This window comes from Takifugu rubripes, chromosome 2, assembly GCF_901000725.2.
Source record: "Takifugu rubripes chromosome 2, fTakRub1.2, whole genome shotgun sequence".
NCBI classification, from domain to species: domain Eukaryota; kingdom Metazoa; phylum Chordata; class Actinopteri; order Tetraodontiformes; family Tetraodontidae; genus Takifugu; species Takifugu rubripes.
Window position 1 is genome coordinate 11085678 of NC_042286.1, and position 20338 is coordinate 11106015.

The 20338-nt window shown below is 47.1% G+C and overlaps 1 protein-coding gene across 6 annotated transcripts in view; it reads right to left on the bottom strand.

The window, feature by feature from the left end:
* Positions 1 to 20338, bottom strand: part of dlgap2a (discs, large (Drosophila) homolog-associated protein 2a) — a 98304-nt gene that overhangs the window by 30675 nt on the left and 47291 nt on the right. For all 6 annotated transcript variants that reach the window (XM_029832694.1, XM_029832691.1, XM_029832690.1 and 3 more), the window contains one exon: positions 3045 to 4192. In XM_029832694.1, the coding sequence (XP_029688554.1) occupies positions 3045 to 4192 (1148 nt within the window). The remainder of the gene's footprint in view (positions 1 to 3044; positions 4193 to 20338) is intronic.

A 20338-nucleotide genomic window follows, 5' to 3' on the forward strand; every position in this document is an offset into this window, starting at 1 on the left:
TCCCTCCACCTTTGGCAAGCCAACATGGCGATTAATTGGCTTAATAAATCCCCCTGGAGTGTTCTATCAGCAAAACTATCAAAGACTAATCCTTCCTTTGTACTACAGTATTGAGAGAAAACAGTGCTGCATTCAGGCTGAGATGCTGACTTAATCAGGCCTGAGATTGTCAGCAAGACAGAACCTGAGCTGCCAAGCCGGGCAAAAGTAAGACAGGCTCAGGTACAACATAGGAACGTTTAACTAAAAAGTGTGTTTGGTGTGTGTGTCATCAATCATTTCTCAGTGTGTGATCTAACCGTATGTTACAGGATGTGGTTTACCTGCTAAATCCAGTTTGATCATTACTGCTAGGTAGATCATAAACCTGGTCTACCTCTAGCCCTCCTACATCCCCTGTGTCAGGAGGCTACCTGTGTCCAACCACACATTTGGGGCATCTGAAGGACTGTTGGTGCACAGACTGGAGGGGACTGTTGCTCCAGGTGATGATGTAGAGGATGTAGGCTGTGGAGTGACCAACACAGTGGACTGGATCACAGATCACATCAACTTCTGCAGGGACACAACTATCCCAGGTAGGACAGTCCACAGGCTTCCTAACGACAAACTCTAGATCAACAGCGACACCAAGGAGCTCCTGAACAGAAAAAAGAAGGCGTTCAGGGAGGGTGAGAGCGAAAAGCTCAGGGTCACTCAACAAGAGCCGTAGAGGACTGAGGAGACAGAGGCTGATTCTTCATCGGCCTCAGGTGATGAGGGCACACACACACATCAACTGGCCCAGGACCATCTCCAGTTAGCTTATCAGGAGCACATTAGCGTTGGAGACGCAGACGCTCCACAGGGCTCATTTTTACCTAGACGAGGCTACTGGTTACATGAGAGTGATGTTCTCTTACTCCCTCGCTCTAGTGCCTTCAATACCATTAGACTGGATACCACCAGCCCACCAGGACACTGTACTCTAAGTTGTGCAGAGGAGTTCCAGAAATCACCACCAACTCACACACATGCACACACACACACACACACACACACACACACACACACACACACACACACACACACACACACACACTGATCCTGTAGTGGTTTGTTTCCACTGCACATCAAAGTTCTGGAAAATCTATTCAAATCTGACTGATAACATATGGCAGCTGGACCCACAGGGTCTTTTGTAGTCCTTCATCTTCTTATAACATTGCTTAAGCAAATCTCACAAATTTGGTGTATGTCCTACATTTTCTCCACCAGCTGGTCTTCCAGAGACTTGGTGGGTTCCAGGCACTGACTTGAAGGCTGACTGAATTTCTTCCTTGGCAGAGAAGCTCTAAAACCTGGATTTCATTGTCCATCTACATTTCGTAGCTTCTTTTATTGAGCGCCATGTAACAAATGATCAAAACAGAAATATCTGTAAGCTAGTAGAAGTGAAGTGTGTAGAAATTAAATAGTAACAAATAATGCTACAATTTTGTTATGCTGTGCAGTACACTAATAGTTTACTGTGAAGTAACAACACGTACGTAAAAACACAAACGGGTGTTTCCTGTCTTCCCTGATTTCCAAAAATTTGTCATCTTTTATATCAAGTGCAATCACTGCTAATATGGCTCCATCTTTCAAGGTTAATTGATCTCAAATGCACACAAATGGTCTGGTAGTTGATTCCCACACACCTGCTGCATGCACTAAGATAAACCCATGGGGAAAGGTCGTTCCGTTTGTCATCTCATTCATTTCAGAAATTACTCATTGCCTCTGTCGTCAAGCAAGGACACAAACAAGGTGACTAGCACATCATCAAACCATCTGGTGTGTGATAAATAGGAAAAAAACACCAGTTATGGACACAGTCAGTACGCTCTACCCAGGCTGTGGGGGATCATGATTCAGCAACCAAGGAAAGCTAGAACTTCTGAATCTGACCCCCTGCTGTGCACTTGTTCCTGACAATTGGATCAACGTCTCAGCTATTGAAGATGAACAACAACAGTAGCAACGGGGAGCAAAGGCAGCCTCAGCCGCGGCTCCTCTCGGCATCCCCGAGCGTGCGTGTCCCCGCGTGTCGTCAACTTTCTCTCCGCCGCTCCTTTAAAGCATCTTCCTGCTCTCTGCGAGGGCATTGATTCTCCTCGGGGGAGAGGAGATGTGTCAGCCTGCATGGATCAGATTGATAATGCAGGTCTAAATTTAGCCCTGCGGCAAGAAAGTGGCTCGCAGGCTATTTTTAGCTGTGTTTATAGTTGAGCTCTACCTGAACTGAATCACCAATTGAAAGTCAGAAAGGGGCAAGACAGACTATAATGTTATTCCCTCACAGTGACGCATCCAGTTGAAATATTAATCTAGGATGCTGATGCTGGTAAAATTGATCATTACTTATGTTCAAAATAAGTCCCCTCAACCATTTTCTATTGACCTAATAATTTACCGGATGGTCTCTGTTGTATGGGTTTACGTAATCTATTGACTTTACATTTAAGACCATCGCTAATCCATACATTACAATCTTTGCTCCGAGCACTCAGTCCCAGAGTGTTCTTGCTTGATGTGCTGAAGGGCTCGTTATTTTGGATGCAGGCGGTGCTTCGCTGATGCTGTTAGATATCACATTGTTGTGTAATGAGCCTGCTTTTCATTTCCCTCCTCTGTACCCTTCAGCATGAATACGAAACCCCTGGGAAGCTTTTGTGCGAATGCTGACTGACTCTGAATTGATTCCTGCAACACTGCAGCAACTCCCACTGAGTCGGCGATAGGATGCTGCTAAATGCTAAACATTACAGGAAGATTCTGCATCTTATGCAAAATCGAAGCGACCAAACAGGAAAAAGCGACAGTGAACTCTGACCTTCATTCTTCTATTGTCATCTCTCCTTTCTGACGCAAATCATTTATGGAATGAATTGATTTTTTTCTGGTGAGCTACTTGCTAACCGTGTCCAACCACATCACATCATGTATCCGTTCGCAAATCCACAGGTTTAAGTGAACTGAATGCAAACATATACAGATAGTGAGATGCATGAAAGACTCACCTGAAGATAATGACAGGGCCTGAGGTTGGGCTTGAGGTCTGTGGGTGTCATGGGCTTCTCCAGGTTGAGGGAGGACTTCCTGTAGGCCTCTTTGGCTTGGCTGACTGTTAGCGTAGACCAGGAGCTCCTCTTCATGAACTTGCCCTCTGGCGCCATGTTTATGCTCTCGCAGGCCGTGCATTTGACATCGTTGTTACTCTTGGAGGTTTTTAGCGACATGTCCCCGACTAGATGGCCATGCACCGAGTCAGAGTAGCAGTGGCTGATGTGCTCCACTGGATGCCGTGACATGACGCTAGGAGGTCTGTATGTGCTGTCACTGTCCAAGTTGTCATCTGAGCTCCACCAACCTCCCGAGCGCTGCTTACCGCCGCCGTCAGATTTCCTGTCTTTGCTCTTGCTGCGTTTGCTGTGTTTGTGGTGGCCTTGGTGATGGTGATGATGGTGGTGCGAACTGTCACGGTGCGATTCGCTTTTAGTACCATTTATTTTGGAGGAACCTTCAAGGGAGTGCGACTTCGTAAAGAGCTTCTGGACCGAGTGGACTAAGTGGCGGATTCGCCCGGGGCTTTCGTTACGCTGTTCTGTGGATGTGGTCGTGGTCGAGGTGCGTTGGTATTGCAACGTGTGGAAGCCATCTCTGTGCAGCGGCATCTGCTTCTCAAACTGGTCCAACAGATTAGCCGGGATTCGGTTCATTTTGCTGCTACCACCATGAGTAGAGGAGCCACCATCTTCTCTTGTTTCCCTTCCACCGGAAGTGTTTCCACCACTGTCTCGGGAGGCACTTCCGTAGTGCATGCGGGGGAAAGTGCTACTAGAGATAGAATGGTCAGTGGTGGACATGGGCACTGGCATCACCATGCACTCAGAGTGGATGGAGCTCCGTGGAGAGCAGCGGCGGTGGCTGTCAAGAGGGCAGCTCTCAGTGGGGCTGAGAAGGTAGGAGGGGGATCGTACGTTGCCATGATGGAGGTGATGGTCCAGGGAAGGGTCGCATTCAACCAGGCCACAGGAATAGGCTGAGGTGGGAGACGTGAGCTGGAGCTGGGCAGGGCGGCCACCAGAGAGACCCTTCATGTTCCTGGGTGGAGGGGAGTTACTGTCCTCATCGAAATACTGCGAGGGCGACCATGAATACTGCTGGTCTACAAAATATAGAGACAATAATCAGTTGGTTCCAACAGCCAAACATTTCCAAAACATCATCCAAAAAAAGGCAGGTTTTCATATCAAACGCACCAATTTGCTGCAAAGAAAAAGGAGACCGCTATCATACACTTGTCTAACCCTATCTGTGATTTCATAAGGCAGAATAAAGGAAAGAAAGAGGCAATGGAAGAAACAATAAGGCAGCTGACAGGTCGGAGCTTGTGCCGCCATTTATCCCATGCAAAGTGAAATAATAGCCCATCACTCTGTGGCGCTGGCGCCATCCGTCAAAGCCCAGAGGAAGGAGGCCTGTGAGGCGTCCTTGGGAGATGATCACCAAATGTGCACACTCTCATTTTCATTTCGCTGGCCACAAAGCCTGAGATTAAAACCTAATTCTGCATGATTGGTCACAAAGGCCAGACATCCCGGGATCCAATTCCATTGTATTTAACTCAATCAGATGGCATGTTTATTTTTATACTTTGCCACCTGCGGACACAGCTGGAGTCACGGCGTTGAGATGGCGGTCAGCACTGCTTATATTAGGGAATCAGCCACAGGTGGATCCCAAAAGGTTTCTGCTCCCATTGCCATCCCAAAATGTGCACAATCAAAGCGACTCTCCTGGTAGACACAATCCTCTCTTCACTTTTGTGGCTCATTTCTCTGGAGAGCTGCATGCTGTTGGAGGGGAAGATCTCCTGGGTCATATTTCAGAGTGATGCTCGGGTCACTGTGGTGCAGGAAATAAAAACCACCCATGTAAGCCTGCAGTGATACATCTAATAAACTGATGCACTTTGACTCTGTCAGTAACCCTGTAAAAATGAGGAGTGGTTGGAGAAGCTTTTGTGGGACACGTAGAAGAAGGGGAGATTTAGGTCACTTATCACTACACCATTAAGAACGTCTTGAAATATTATCTAAAATATAAGGCTGGCATCTTAAGTGAATACCATAGGGTTTAAGGCACTCATATAGGTATTCTGCTGAGCCAAGATGTAAGAAGAGATGAGTGCAAATGTCAGCAGAACACCTTAACCTTGTGGCCTCTTCTGCTACTCCGGAGTTTTGATTCGGAGAACAATATGGTCTACACTCCCACAATGCTTTGCACAGAACAGCAGATCTGTGTGTTCCACAGCTTTGCCAATACATCACCCCAATCATCGATCTTTCCTGGACGCTTGCAGTAAACTTTTCCCTCATTTTTCGCACTTTGTCTCTACCTATGAGCGCAACACACAGTCGAGAAAATGGCTCATTCATCTGAAGCCCGCGGACGCAACCCTTTGAAAAGTCTTTAAATGCCATCAAATGTTTTCACAACATGATGCCAGCACATTCTTCCAGCGGTTTCTCTGATAGGTTGAGGATTTGTCAATAGCTCTGAAGGTTTTCAAACACATGAATAAAAATGCTGTATATGAGTCACGACTATAGGTTAAACCTCCTCTAATTTTAAGGCAAACAAATTTAGGTGCGTTTTAATGAGGTCTAAGATCTCAACCCCTGAGGTGCTGTCTGGCTCTTCTTTTGCTGTCGTCCTCCAGCTGTCCAGAGCAAAACGAATTCTCCTTGTTTACCAGATGTGTGCGAGGCAGATGGAAAATCAAATCTCAGCACATGCATGATTTAAAATACCAGCAAAGCGTCTTTGAAGAATCTATTTATCTATTCAGTGATTTGCAGCATCAAAATATATAATCGGAGAGCTCAAAGAGAAAAGGCTGAATCAGGTGAATTTGGCCTGAGTCAGCCTGGAATTTGCTAACGCCCCCAGCCGCAGAATGACTGGGCGTTATCGATTATGATATCGACACAACATTTCTGTCACAACTTTCTCGGGGAGCCTTTCCCTCGCTGTTCCCTGCGGTGCCTCTGTGAGCAGAAGTGACAGGAAAAATCTGACGTTTCCTTTGATTACACAACAGGTGAGACACTCATCTGCCCTTCATCTCTTTTCACTTCATCCTCCCCTGATGGTGACTCTAAGAAAGAAGTTGAGAACACACACACACACAAACACACAGTGAAGGTTATTTCATATTAATATGGAGGAGAGAAAAGGGAAGTCTCCGGTGACGGCGTGTCCTTCTGGCAGTGCTCTGCAGGCAGGGAGACAGGGAGGGGGCTTGGGTTTGCACTGATACAGCACCTGCCATCGCATTATTAGCCCTCTTGCAAGGGTGCCAACTCTGTAAGGACTGATGCAGAAAGTAGGAGACTTAACTTTTTGCACAACAGTAAACACTCCTGCAGACAAGAGTAAAGGATGGTGACACTTGTGTCGTCCTCAGAACTTCAGTGGGGCAACCAAATGTCCCCAATCACACTGTCAAACCCCATCGTGTTGTGCCGATCCGTGATCATCTGAGGCGAGGTGCGGAGGGACGGGGAGGAGAGTCCGAAGGATGAGGCTCATTTATTAGGCACTTCTGTTTGGTAAGTAAAGGTCGTTTTGCTCCTCTTAACACATTAGCATTTAAATAGCGTTATATCTGCGCTGACAGCTCCTTCTCTTCCACCGACTCTCACCCTAACTGGAGCTGAAGACAAAATTGAAAGATAATAAAGAGCTGGACAAAAGTGAGAAATCAAAGGCGTGTGACCTTCAGTCCGCCTAGAAGAGCGTCAGCACCATTGCTAAAGAATTCTGATGTCTTTGAAGGCAGAATCTGTCATTTAGGCATCAACCGCCCCATGTGTCCAAATACTTACTGGGCTGGTAGATATGGGAGACAAGAAGAACAATTACATTTCTTTTAAGACTGATAGATTTCACTCAATTTGCTCTGTCATAAGATCGAACATGATCCATATAATGAGGAAAAGGCATGCTTTTCACTGGATTTGATGATGCAAAACAAAACCAACCAACCTGACAGCATCATGTTTTAACTTCCACGTGCTACTTTATTAGTATGATGACATGTATCATGACCAAATTATAACGCAATATCATGGCTAAGGGTGCCTTTTTCTGCCTTTTTTCTACAGTTCACAATGAGGAGCCATCATAAGCAGGACAGGGGAGGTCAGGTACGGAAAGGTCCGAGGTCAGGTGTTGCACCAGATTGTGGTTCCAAGCATGGCCACAAGAGGGCATTTTAAAAAAGAACCGTAGCTTGCAAAAGAAATAAATTAGTTTTTAGCAGCTCAGCTGATTCTACAGTGGAGGAAGTTGTTTCACAATAACAATGATAAATGTGGTAAAAATCGTATGTGGCCACAATTAAGAAGGAACTAAAAAACCTCCACCATATAGAGCAGCACAACTGTATAGAACAGCCATGTGGGTTGCCCCCCTTCATATTTGATATTTCTCTCTGGGGGGAAAAAAAGTACAACTGAAAAATAAAGAGAGAAAGAAAAAAAGTGAAATCCTGTTCTGAACTCTGGGGTCACATCTATAATGGTCTAAACTACTGCACGGGCGAGAGAGGAACTGGACAAAGTATGAAATCTGTCAGCTTTGCAACTCCCATGACATCCGCCATAGCAGCTCCAATAAAAAAAAGCAGTCAGCAGCTTACAGCTCTGCCAGATTTCCTGCTTACTTATCCAAGTGAGTGACAGGGCGGGCTGATTCACGTCGACTGTGGGAAACTGCGGTTCAAAAACAAACTGGAGCCGCTTCTGACCTGCAGCAGCGGATCCAATCACTTATTGTGTCGGCTATTTCATGTCAGAGCAGACGAGCGGTGGCTTTAGCTCAGGCGGCAGCGTGGTCGCTCTGGTGATACGAAGGCCTCGGGCTCTAGGCTGCGGCAAAAATGCAGATGCAAATGTGGAAACGTGTCGACGTGACTCATTATGACAGCTGATCTGAACCGAAAGGGGGGCTTTGTGATTTATAAAGGACTCGCTTGACATAAAACGTCTGTATCGTAAAAGTGATTTACATTACACAGAAAGACCAACAGGCTATGCATTAAATCCGGAGAGGCTCTAGGTTTTCTGATGCATTCGGATTCCAGCGTCAGAGAAGAAGAACGTATTACACAATAAAGACAAATCTGCCTTTAACTGCTAATCACAGATGGCAGCTGGAAATGTGTTGTCACGCAAGCTTTTGTTTCAAAAGTATCCAAGCAAACGCATCATTACGTTAAGCGACACATTGATAATAAACTGCATGTAAATATTCAAGACGATGCAGTGGTGGTGGTGGTGGTGGTGGTGGGGGGGGGATTTGATTTAGTTTTTATTGGTAAACTGGCCACACGGAAGTGAAACGTTATGATGCGACGATAAATCTGTTGTAGGAAAGCTCAAGGACTTGATCGCTGAGGTAAAGCTGTGAGTTTCACTTTTACTTGATAACATTTATTCTGTTTTATTTCGTGTTAAAGAGTCAGTGCAGGATCCAGCCGTTTGCCTTGATACCTTCTGCTAAAGTGGCTGCGGTGGAACCAGGACGGCTTTTGCAAAGATGCCAGTATTTGTTTGGAAACGCCTCCAGAAGTTGTGATTGATCAAAAATTGACTCCACAGATGGCTTTCGACAAATGCGATAAATTAAAATTAGATCATGGTGAGAACAAATGTCACTGACTTTATTTCATGAAAATTCAACTTCCATGGATTTCAGTCCCCAGTCAATGACAACTTCAGGTTTGTACCGTCTGGTTAGGTTTTCTATGCTCTCCACGTTACCTGATGATGACGACATATCATCATCTCTTTTCAACCCCTCATGCAAAATCAGTTTTCTATTTTGGGGATGTTTTTCTCATCCACTTTCATTCATCTGCTGTTCATTCCCACCCAGGGTGAGCAGAATTACCAGTAGAAAGGCAGGAATACACCCAGGACAGGTGGCTAGTCTATCACAGGACACACACCATTTACTCACAACAGGCAGGTTAGAGTCTTCATTCAGTCCAGTCTAAAGGTTTCTGGGAGGACCTGGAGGAAACCCAAAGAATACTTTAGATGGAACAAAACCCCGGACCTTCTTACTCTGAGGCCACCGTTCTGAACACAGTGCCACCCTCAATTTTAGTCTCAGCAAATCTGCAGTCTTAAAATATCGCCTTTATGAGCAAATCTCCATGTGACCTCATGCTAATGTAACCTCCAAATAATATGGCCATTTTCTTGGAAGCTGCCTGCATAGAGGCGGTCCTGGACACCTCCGTGTGCTCTCACTCACACATGTGATGTGGCAGTTAGTGAACCCTCCACCTCCTCTTGCCCCCACTGCCCTCAGTGACAATCAACAGTCAACACCAGACCCATCTTTCTTCCAGCATGGTGGAAGCAGGCGGCAGTGAGTGGCTTTTTCCCGCTGAGCCTGTCTAAACTGTAGTGATTAAGAGCACGTGTGGTAGTTACCGAAGTCTGGCGAGAGCAGGTACATGGCGTCAAAGGATCCCGGCAGAGAGTGAGCGGAGCGACTGCAGTTTGCATACTGCGGCAGCCCCCGCCACCAAGAGCTCCGCACTAATCTCCTCAGAAATGATCAGGCTGCTGGCAGCCTGTCCCAAAAAACACAGAAATGTCTTTTCTCTCCTCTTTAAGTCCCTATTTTTCTTAAGACGCACTAGCTGGTATTTAGCGTCGCAAGTCTAAGACGTGCAGATAGGAAGGCGAATGCATGCACACACACACACAGACTGTCTGCCATTTAAAGTTGGGATGGGATGATAGGCAGTGGATGGGGGACTCAAAGCATCAAAACAGTCTTTGATGTCTTTGCATTGGTTCTTCACCTTGGAATTAGGTGCAAAAAGCATAATAACCTCTGAAACAACATGAAAGTCGCCGCCATGGAGCCGAGATTGTTGCATCTAAATCTATTCAAGTCCCAATATTTCACTTTACGACAGCCATTGAAAATTGCCTTGGAGTCACAACAATGCCCCCAGAACACACTCCCACCAAGTGTTGCTGAATGCACGGACATGCATTTACATGATGGGATCATAAATCCAGCACAGCGATGCGGCCATGAATAAATCATGCTGAATGTGAAATTTTGCCACAGGAAAAGCCCTGCGACCGTGCGAGAAGAGTGAGAGATAGTCACATTTATGTAACAGCCAGCACTGAATTCCCAGGAAACTTATTAGAGGAAGCTTCAGGACTGATCCCAGTTGCTATAGCAACGTTCTCTGCCATCCCTCGCTGTCTTTTCTGGTGCTGAGGAGTTCGGGAAAAAATTGAGACAGTTTCACATCGTCCCTCCGCTGTTATGATGCAAGTGTTTAGCCAACGTTCTGTCAGCTGCAGCTAACAGGAGGTTCACAGTATCAAAGCCTCTCCCAGTTATGGCAGGTGACAATATTTAACACACACCCCACCCACAGAGGTCCACATCATGACATGCTAACACAAGCCTGGGATTCATCGCCCAGGAGCTGTTGTAAGTTTATCATTTCAATGCTATTCCCTCTGGAATGGGGTTTATTTTACAACACTCCTCAAATATTAACCATGCCCGGCGGCTGGGAGATGTAATAGACGGTTAAACAACAGACATAAATCCAATCAAACTAACCAACAGTGGAGTAAACACCAGAATCTGCCTGTTTTTACCCCAGAGAACCAATCCACCGTAAAATACCTTCATCAGGATAAAATTGAAACCTCTCCATGCTGTATAAGCTTCCTGGGATGTTCCGATGATCCGTTTAAGGACTGAACGGTAGTGCAGGTATGAACTGCGGATTTAAATTTATCAGGCAACATTAAAGTTTGTCGCTACCTCTCAGAATAGTGGGACACTTGACTTTTAGTTCACTGTGGATTAGCCATAATATCCTTAGCCCTGGCTAACCTTCCCACCCTAGACACCATCCCATCATAGGACTTATTTTAAAAACACCACAGGTCCCCAGGGCCCTGCGGGCATCCGCAGTCCTCCTCCTCAGGAAGACAGTAAAAATCCGTTTCCCCCCTAATACAATTTTCCTCTCTGCAGACCACGGCAGCCCGCAGAGGGGGCGGTGGGGGCCGGTCGTAATGGCTTTTGGAGATGGCAGAGATATGGAGTCCATTCAGATGTTTAACTCTCATATCAGCTTTTCCTCCCCAAAGTCAGCCTGAACATTAGCGGTACAAAGTCAATCGATGTGTCTAATGATGGGCCCTGATGACAATCTCGACAACATCAGACCAGAAGCGGGAAGAGCGTGGTCAGAATTGAGAGCTGCGGGTCTTTGAGCGGGCCCACGTGCACAAGAGGAGAGCTAAATCCTGGTTTTTGAACTTGCCGATGGTAAAACAAAAGAAAAGCCGCTGCTCTGATTTGGATGGAGGGAAGGTTGCCTGTTGCTGCAGGGGGCAGGGGTGAACCGGAGCACGCCCAAAAGCACTTAGAGCGAGTGTCTGTGAAATGAAAGGAGAGGTGTTGACACCGCCCAGGAGGACCCTTACCTCCTATAAAAACACTAATCCCACAAAACTGCAGACCTGGACGATCTACAGGCTCGGAGCCATCAAAGTGAGGCCGACCAAACCCGTGTTTACACGATTAAAACCGATCTGGAATCACAGTATTAAATATAAACACTCAGCTACATGTGTGAGGACTCGAATAACACCATCACACGTTTCAAAGTGAGAGCCGCTCCAGGAAAAGAAACAGCGCATCCTTTGCTTTCAACGGTCCACAAATGCAGCTGTGAGTCTTCATACACAACAGTGAATAATTGGGAAGCTTATAATAGCTCACAAAACCCACAGATGCGCCTTTTAAAAAGAATGAAAATCGAGAAACTCAAGAAACTATCCCTTTAATTTCAAACTGTGCTGCGACGTCAGATGAAATTAAAAATGTAAAGTTATTCCGCTGTAAATGAGGTCACGCAATGAGCAAATCTGATTCCGTGTGCACACAAACAGCCTTTAATGTCAACATCGGTGCAAACGTGCTCTTCGGGGGGCAAGCGCGCTTTCATTCGCCTCCCCAGGTGGACATTCAAACCACATGATTCGAGTGATAATTCAATCCCACACGTGGCTCCGATGGGACGGAGGGAGCGGCAGAAAACGCGGCAGTGGGACGAGGGGCGCTGGATCGGATTCAAGGCGGGCGTTAGTGCCGGTCGGATGCAGAGAGGACGTTGAATGTTGGGAACGACGGGTGTGTTTTCCCCTTCTCAGATGTCCACAGGGGAGAGACTTCAGCCCCGGATGTGGGCAGAAGTTCTGGACAGGTTAGCGAGTGTGTATCAAACGCTTGTAGAAAGGAAATCAATGGCTCTGTTTTCAGTTCTGACAGCAACGTACGCTTGGTATTGTTAATAAAAACAGACAAAATGGCCCACATCAGCATTCACTTGACACGTCGATGCTTTATTTCCGCACTCGCGTGATGGGTGGACTGGGTGCACGGACTGGGACGGAGCCGCAGCTTTCAATTACCACACAAGTACAACTTCATTATCATCACAATGACAGAGTTTGGTGCCGGCAATGAAAACCGGACTTTGATGGAAATCCTACCGCCGGGGTGCACTTACACGAGTGTTTGGCCCTGGGCGAAATTCATAACCCCTGTCACCGTTCAAGGATCGTCTGTGGCAAAGTGTCTGCTCCGTCAAAACCCTGGAATCAGAGCCATCCATCAGTCAAGGAGACCAAAGCGCAGCGAACGTTTTCCGGCCCCTCAAATTTCACTTTTTTTCAATATTCAACACACCTAAACCAGCTTAAAGTCCAACCACTCAATCACTGATGAGTGAGCGGCCTCTCCAAGCAAAAGAATATTCATCTCCTCGACACCTGGTGAGGCCTATATGGAGCAGGCGTGGGACGTTGTTAGTATGCAGAGTAAAACAACACAACACCTGGACACCTTGTTTCTTAAGTGAGATCAATTATATCTGTGATATCCACGCAGTCTAATATCCATATCCAACGAGGCGAGCCCCGAGGGAAACGACCACCCCTCCACACCGCGAGGCCTCCAGATCGGGCCCTAATGCTCGTCCTTCAAGGTCACGCATTTTAAAAAGGCTCCGTCACTCCTCTGTTAGCGGGAAACAAACGAGCCTTCGGCGGTCACTTCGCGGCGAGCATCTTAATGGCTCCGCTTTCTTGGCCTGCTCTTCCCTGTAGTTTGTAGAAGTGCAGAAGAATGCAAAGTCAATATTTAGTGCGGTGCAGTGGAGTGTAAGGCTATTTCCTGTCGAGAATAAGGTGTACATGGATCCTGGGTGCACCCCCCCCCCACACACACACACCAAAAAAAACAGAAGATAAACAATGAGCAGCGCGACACATTTATGATGGATCTGTGCTGTTTTGCTTACATTAATGGGAAATATATTAAACAAACCGTGAATCCATTTCACTCAGCGGCCAATTTAATATGGTTTAAGACCTAATTATGTTGCACTTGTCATCCTGTAATGCTGCCCAAACATGGACAAAGAGGTGAGGATTTAATTCATGCCTCTGCCCGTGTGGTGGGTTGTGTCACGCTGATGAAGACAATAGATAATAACTCATTAACGTCACCTGCACTCGCTCAGGGCGGACTGTCGGACGCTAAACGCCGTCGGTCACCCCGGCGCCACGTGCTATTACAAACTGATAAGACGAGGATGGAGCGACCACTGGATCTGTTTCATTCACAGCTGCCGAATGAGGCGCGGCGCCGCTGTAAAGTTAAATGGTTCTGGGACTAATTAAAGCGCTTATGGGTTTTCCCATAAGAATAAAGACACACTTCAGGGTCAGCAGATAAGCGAGCACCGAGTCAATAATAAAGGTTAGGATGCATTGTCCTCAGCCGCTCCGCACATTTCACAACGCCTGTCCATTCTGGAGGGAGAATCGATGCAGCAGAACACGGCCCATTTGTATTCCTCACATCCCACCATCATTGGGATGGAGTCTTCTTCCCTATAAGTTCCTCTTTTGTGCAGGGATCCCGACAAAGAACATGTTTGGATAAGTGTGACTGAAAATGACCGTTCTGTGATGGTGTGAAACAAACATTTTGACCATTAACGCAACAGTTTAACATTTCATTCAAAGAAAAAATCCAATTAGTCATTCTGAATCTGTGGGAAACCCTTAAGCATTCGATATTCAACATGCAGGCTTTTCAGGAGACGATTAAATCTTTTATAGCCTCGATTAAACTATTATTTATCATGGTCTTTGACAATGTTTATTAAATGATGCAAAGTTTTCTTGTTATAAAACACTGAACTTATAAAACCTGCTTTTATTTATTAATTTATTAATTTTTGGGGGTAAGGAGATGCTCGTTCCTGTAGCCTTGAACTAACTTAACTAACTTTAAAATACAATGTACGGTGTGTGTGTGTGTGTGTGTGTGTGTGTGTGTGTGTGTGTGTGTGTGTGTGTGTGTGTGTGTGTGATGGCCCTGTGGCCTGTCCAGCATCTATCCCTGCCAGTGATTGCTGGGACAGACAGGAAATGGATGGAGGACGAGCCGGTTGTAGTACAGGAACTGAGGTTTCTGCTGTTGTTGCTTCAGTCCTACTGCGTGGAACGAAGAACACTACATGCACACGTTAGCAAGGTCGCTAATGTGACGTCCTACAAGGCTGTACTGTTAACAGTCGTGAAAATAAGACAGCTTGTATCAGACTGGCGCCCCCCCCTAACCCTAACAAGCAGCAACAGAGCCTCCGCCGTCAGGACAGAAGGCCTTGTTTGGTCACCAGAGTGTTGGTTAAAAAGTCTGCCAGGAGTTCAGTGGCTGCACTCCAGAGAAGTGGTGTCTCAGTGGACATTTTCCCAGTTTGGAGAGGTCTACGGCGACGTGCCGCAGGTTGCATTATCTCCACCCGAGTGCACTTAAAAGTGACAGAGATGGACTTGGCGCTCAGAATAAAGAGCGGAGAGGGGCTGGCCAACGCTCGCTCTAAGTGTTGCGTGCTCTTTGAAAACACTTTATGAGACATCGAGTCTGCTGTGATAAAACGAAAAAAGAGTCGATGATGTCAGACAAACCCAACTCTTGATACCTAATCTGAGAGCTGTCAGCTATGAGTAATGTAATTAAGTAGTAAATAACAAGGTGTATTACATCACATTGGATGACAAGTAATGGGCCATGGCTTGCATCCATCAAGACCCGCTTTTAGCCACCATTAACCCAAAACGACCTCCGTTGAGGCCGAGCGAGGAGCGAATGTTTCCTGCACCACGTCAAACTCAGACATCGTTAGATGGACCCTTCGGGAAGGCCAGAGACCTCTAGGGTGGCGACAGAGCACACACTATTAACCCCTCTGGATTACGGCCACGTCAGAACGACGCCGGTTGTCTGGCCGCCACCGGAACAAGAGGGGGGGGGGGGGGGTTAGCCACGGGAGGTGCTGCGCTGAAACACACTCAATGACACCAAAACCTGCACGGGCTCTTGTTTTCTGCTGCACTTGCCAGGACTCATAGTGGGAGGCAATAGTGGCATTTTCCGGAACGATTCAAATCATCGTTAGCGCTCCGATGTGCGGCTCCGAAACACTGCGGATGCTGCTGGGCGATTTCCGAAACTGTGTCACCAGTGAATAATTTCTGAACCCTTCTTATCCAAATCTTGTCGGGGAAGAGAAGCCACTTAGCAGCCAATCAGATTCACCCCTGGGTGACGGCCCGAGCTGACAGAAAAGCAATAGTGTCATAAACGTTGCAGAAAACACTGACACTTCCAGCAGTATTACACTGTGAGGATTCCTGCTCTCCTCCTTGTTCCTGCTCGTTGGGAACGTGTTTCCGCCCCAAAACTGGGATGAGGTATGTTTATTTTGTTCAACCGAAGTATTTGGATTGGAAAGGATAAAGTTTTGCACTTAATATGGTGCATGTATGTAAAAGGGGACGATTATTAATGATTATTAGGGCGCGTTGACAGCCCAGCATGAAGGAAAGCAATAATGACCTGGAATTACAGCCAGCAGGTGGTTACTGCTCTGAGTGATTATGCACCAGCATTCGGTTTTGTCGTAGCGACAACGCTGATCTCGTTTCCTCGGCAACATTTGAATTTCCTCGCTTAACTTTGGCTCCTCGGAGCATATGTGTGTTGTGTCGGTGTCGATTCTCAGCCCAGCTGGAGGGAATGAGTTCTGAGCCGGTGGGAAAATCTGTCCGACTTCCTTAACTCATCTAGTTTTCACCTGAGCTGCGCCGAGGTTAATCGCTAACGGAGCTGCAGATAGAGCAGTCACGGAACAGCTAGATCCCGTGTTTCCACGGAGCAGATGTGCACCCGGTCAAACACTTCATTAAAGGCAGACGTGTGCGTCTGGAGCGCTGGGGCAGATGTTGGGGGTTGTCACCCCGCGCCGGGAAGCGGGAACGTTCGCTTGCTGCCATTAGCAAAAGAGCGCGCGATAAAGAAGAGCTGCGTTTATTTCTTGCTGCCAAAATGTTTCCGTTCTTGACCATGAAGTGGCCTTTATCGTCCAACATCTGGCATTCAGAGAAACAGTAGAGGACACTACTGCCACTTTTTTGTGTGTGACGAAAAAGAAATTCCCGAACAAATAGACAGCGTTTTTCGTAAGGAGCCTCGGCGCCATACATTATTAGACTGAGGGCCTCTACCACACGGCGACTGCGTCTTTCTTTGACCTCCTTCCAATAAAGTGTTATTGAGCTATTGCCGCTTGCTTTATGGGCTCCTATATGTCAGACGTTAACAAAGGCGCCGTGTTCCATGTAGACACAAAACGTCAGGCTACAAATGAATCTAGACGACTCCAGCGAGACGAAGGTGGCTCGGGACAGAAACGCTGGGGGGTTTCGGGACGTCATGAGGAGATTCAGAAGAGCAGGGCTCATGATTCTCCCCTGCTGACAGCATCCATCAGTCTCGTGTCCTCTGAATCTATCCTCCACTGTGCTCTGAACCTAAACATAGCAGCGGTGCCTTGGCGAGCCAGTGGCGAGTCAGTGCATCATCTCAGATGTCTGCACCTGTCTCACGCTTGGATGGCCCAGCATCTGCAGGCCCCATGAATAAAAGCAGAGCAATAAACTTTGATTAGCATCGAGAATCAAGGTTGGGATTACGTATGGAGGATTCGCCCGCTGTATAATTACAGCGCCATAATACCGCAGAACAATGATTAATTTCTTCGGGGCCCCGTTTACACAAGGCCCTCGATCACAAAGAGCAGGGCTGACTAAGAGAAAAAGACCGACAGAGGAGCAGGACGGCCTTATTAGAGTAATTGGCTCCTATGCTGGAACATCAGAAAAGAGCAGCGGCTGGAGTCGAAACTGGAGTGGAGCTCCAGCTTGAGAGAGTCACAGAGGTCAGGTTTTGGGTTTTTATGAGGGCGCTGAGAGGAAAGATGCAGAGCCCGGAGGAAGGAAAGCTCAGCACCGACACCAGCGAGACCTCCGAGAGCACATTCAAAAATATTACTGGTTCTGATCATTTTGAGCGAGGAAAGAGAGAAAGAGCAGGTAGAAGCGACAGGAGAGCTGAATAAATGGTGTGAAATAATCTCAAAGAAGCAGCAGTGGCTGTTAAAAAGAATTTCCCTATAAAAATGTTAATAGTCAATTAGAGCTGACACCGGAGGTTCGACCTTTTGTTTCATTTTTACAAAGTCCGAATAAATTTTACTTAATCTGCCCCATTATTCCTGGAATAATCCAGTGAAGAGGCACTTTCGGCACGGCTCTATTTACCAAGGTCGGTGCCGGCATTGATCAGGTTGGTTAAATTCAATAATTCATTATTAAAACAATAAATGCAAACAATGCACGTGTGACTTAAAGCGGCAACTTAAACGGTTCGTGGGATTCAGTTTCAGCGCTCACAAGCGGACACGGACCCAGTTTTAACCAGAGCTCATTCAAAATGGAGCGGCTAACGTAGAGGAGGCTAACCGACCGGCTAACCAACCGGCTGTTCAAGATCAGCGCAGAAGAGCTTCCTGTCCAAACTAATTCAGCTACAGCTACAAATGATAACTGGATAGCGAGCGAGTCGGCGGTGTTCGTTCGCCTGCCCTTGTTACCAACCCTCAGACTGGAAAAGAATAACTGTGACTGACTGAAAAAATAACTGTAGCAGCTTCAGAGGGGGAGGTTTAAGAATTTACAGGACATTTAATTAGTTTTCCGTGCTTATGGCTCACATGAGGAATATTCGGAAGAGATTGGCTGTTCTCGTTGCTTCGGCTGCTTTTTTCGACGTGAAAAAGCTCTTCTGTCCCTCACAGTCGTTACAGCCAGACCCGGACAGCCGCTCACCTGGGAGAAAGCGGAGGCCCCCGCTCTTACCTGCAGCCTGATTGGGAGCGCGGGGGTAATGCCTGACAGATAAGGACAGAAATCAGCTCTGATTCCACCCGATCGGGCTGACGTGCGTCTCCTGCCCCGTGTTTGTCCTCTCGACGGGGATGTTTGCGTCCCTGGTGACTGAGATGGGGGCCGGTTAATGGCAGCAGGGCGTGAAAAAGGGGGACCGTGTTCTTATTTCCGTCTCCAGAACAGATGTATCGCCACGCTTTGGTCTTCCTGCGCTGGGTAAAGGAGAACGGTGCGTTTGCGGCTTCCGTGCGTGTTGCAGGAAGATAATTTAAAGCTGAGAGGACAACTTTTGCTCTATGAGGGAACGTTCGGGAGACTGTTCGCCGTGAAGGAGGAAAAGGCTCGCTGTTTCAACGGAATGTTCCTATTATCCCACATCCATGGTCGGATGAAGGTTTTCCTCTTTATGCATCTTCCTGTTCCCTCTCACGAATGAATCAGCTCATCCATCATCTTCGTCCTTTTAGATTGGGATTACGCAACACCTCTGCAAAGAACTCCGTCCCCCCACCCTCGCAGGAGATCAATAATCCCACCTCCCTGCATGGTTTTATATCACGATTGAGTTTCACAGTGTTTTCGTGCCATAATTGCGCCTCTTTCCTCTCGTCCCTGCAGTTTAGCCATTAAAACAGCTGCTTAACTCAACACTGTCACTGCCTCACTTGAAACCCCGTCTGACCTTTGCGTACGGCGGCGGCTTAACAACTTCATTTTCAAGCGCAATTCAGGCTTTTTCGGTTACTTGTGAAGCGGAGCACCCTCTCCAGACATTCTCAGTGTCATCAGCAGAATGGAACAGGATTGCGGCGCGGCCATGTGCGTCCGCTCCTGGACGTGGCTCTAACGGCCGAGACGTGAGAGTTCTTAAAGTGACTGTTGCTGGCCAGAAAAGCTTCTGTCGTCTCTCGCTCCGCAGTCTGAAAAAGGAAATAGCCCCTCCGTGAAACTGCGCCGTGAGCGTTTGCGATTTTGAGAAATGGATTTCTGGAACAACCTCCCTGCCGGGTTCAAATCTGGTGCTTTAAATTTTCATTGGCCTGGTGCACAGAGGAACATCTAGAAGGTCCCCTAGCTGACGGTCAGAGCTACATTCCTACTCTCAGATGGTCCAGGGTGCACTATTAAGCACAGGGCAGCAGCAGCCCCCACCTCCAAGCCTCCCTCCTGTCGGACATTGACCTTGAGCAGCGGTCTGGCACCGATCCCGTCCGTCTAGTCAACATGCACCATAACTGGGTTTCTGAAAATGAAAAATCCATGCTGCCCTGTTCAATATGAGGCACCGCGAGTGAGCACGTGGCGAATACGCATTAGGGCCTAATGGCATTAGCTACAGCTGCAACATGATACCCCCACTCTTCTGAGGACACGGCTGTGAGCATGAATACAAACTGACTGAATATGTGTGTGTGTGTGTGTGTGTGTGTGTGTGTGTGTGTGTGTGTGTGTTTGGGGCGTAGCGTCACAACACTAACAAGACAACTGATATAAGTCTGTGTTTGGATACTTAAACGCCGTTTAATGTTTCTGACCTTTTCCCAGCAGCTTGAGATTTGGTCGTTTCTTTTAATTTGTCTTATTTGCTCCTCAGACCTCACTTGCTCCTGCCCCTCCCCACCGTTTAGAGCAGGCTTCCCTTTCTCATGGTACAACCAGTAACTTTATCCGGATGGCGGTGTCATCGTTCTGAAGCTGTTTTTGGTGGATCGCAGGAAGACAGAAAACCTCAGGCGCCCTGCTGGATCCCGATTTTCAAGTAATCATGCAGTTACGCGCCGTACCAAATGAAATAAGCCGCTCTATCGGCGTGTTACCAAGGTCAAAAAACACATTTAGTATAAAGCATTGAACAATCTTTTAGTCGGTCTGCAGAA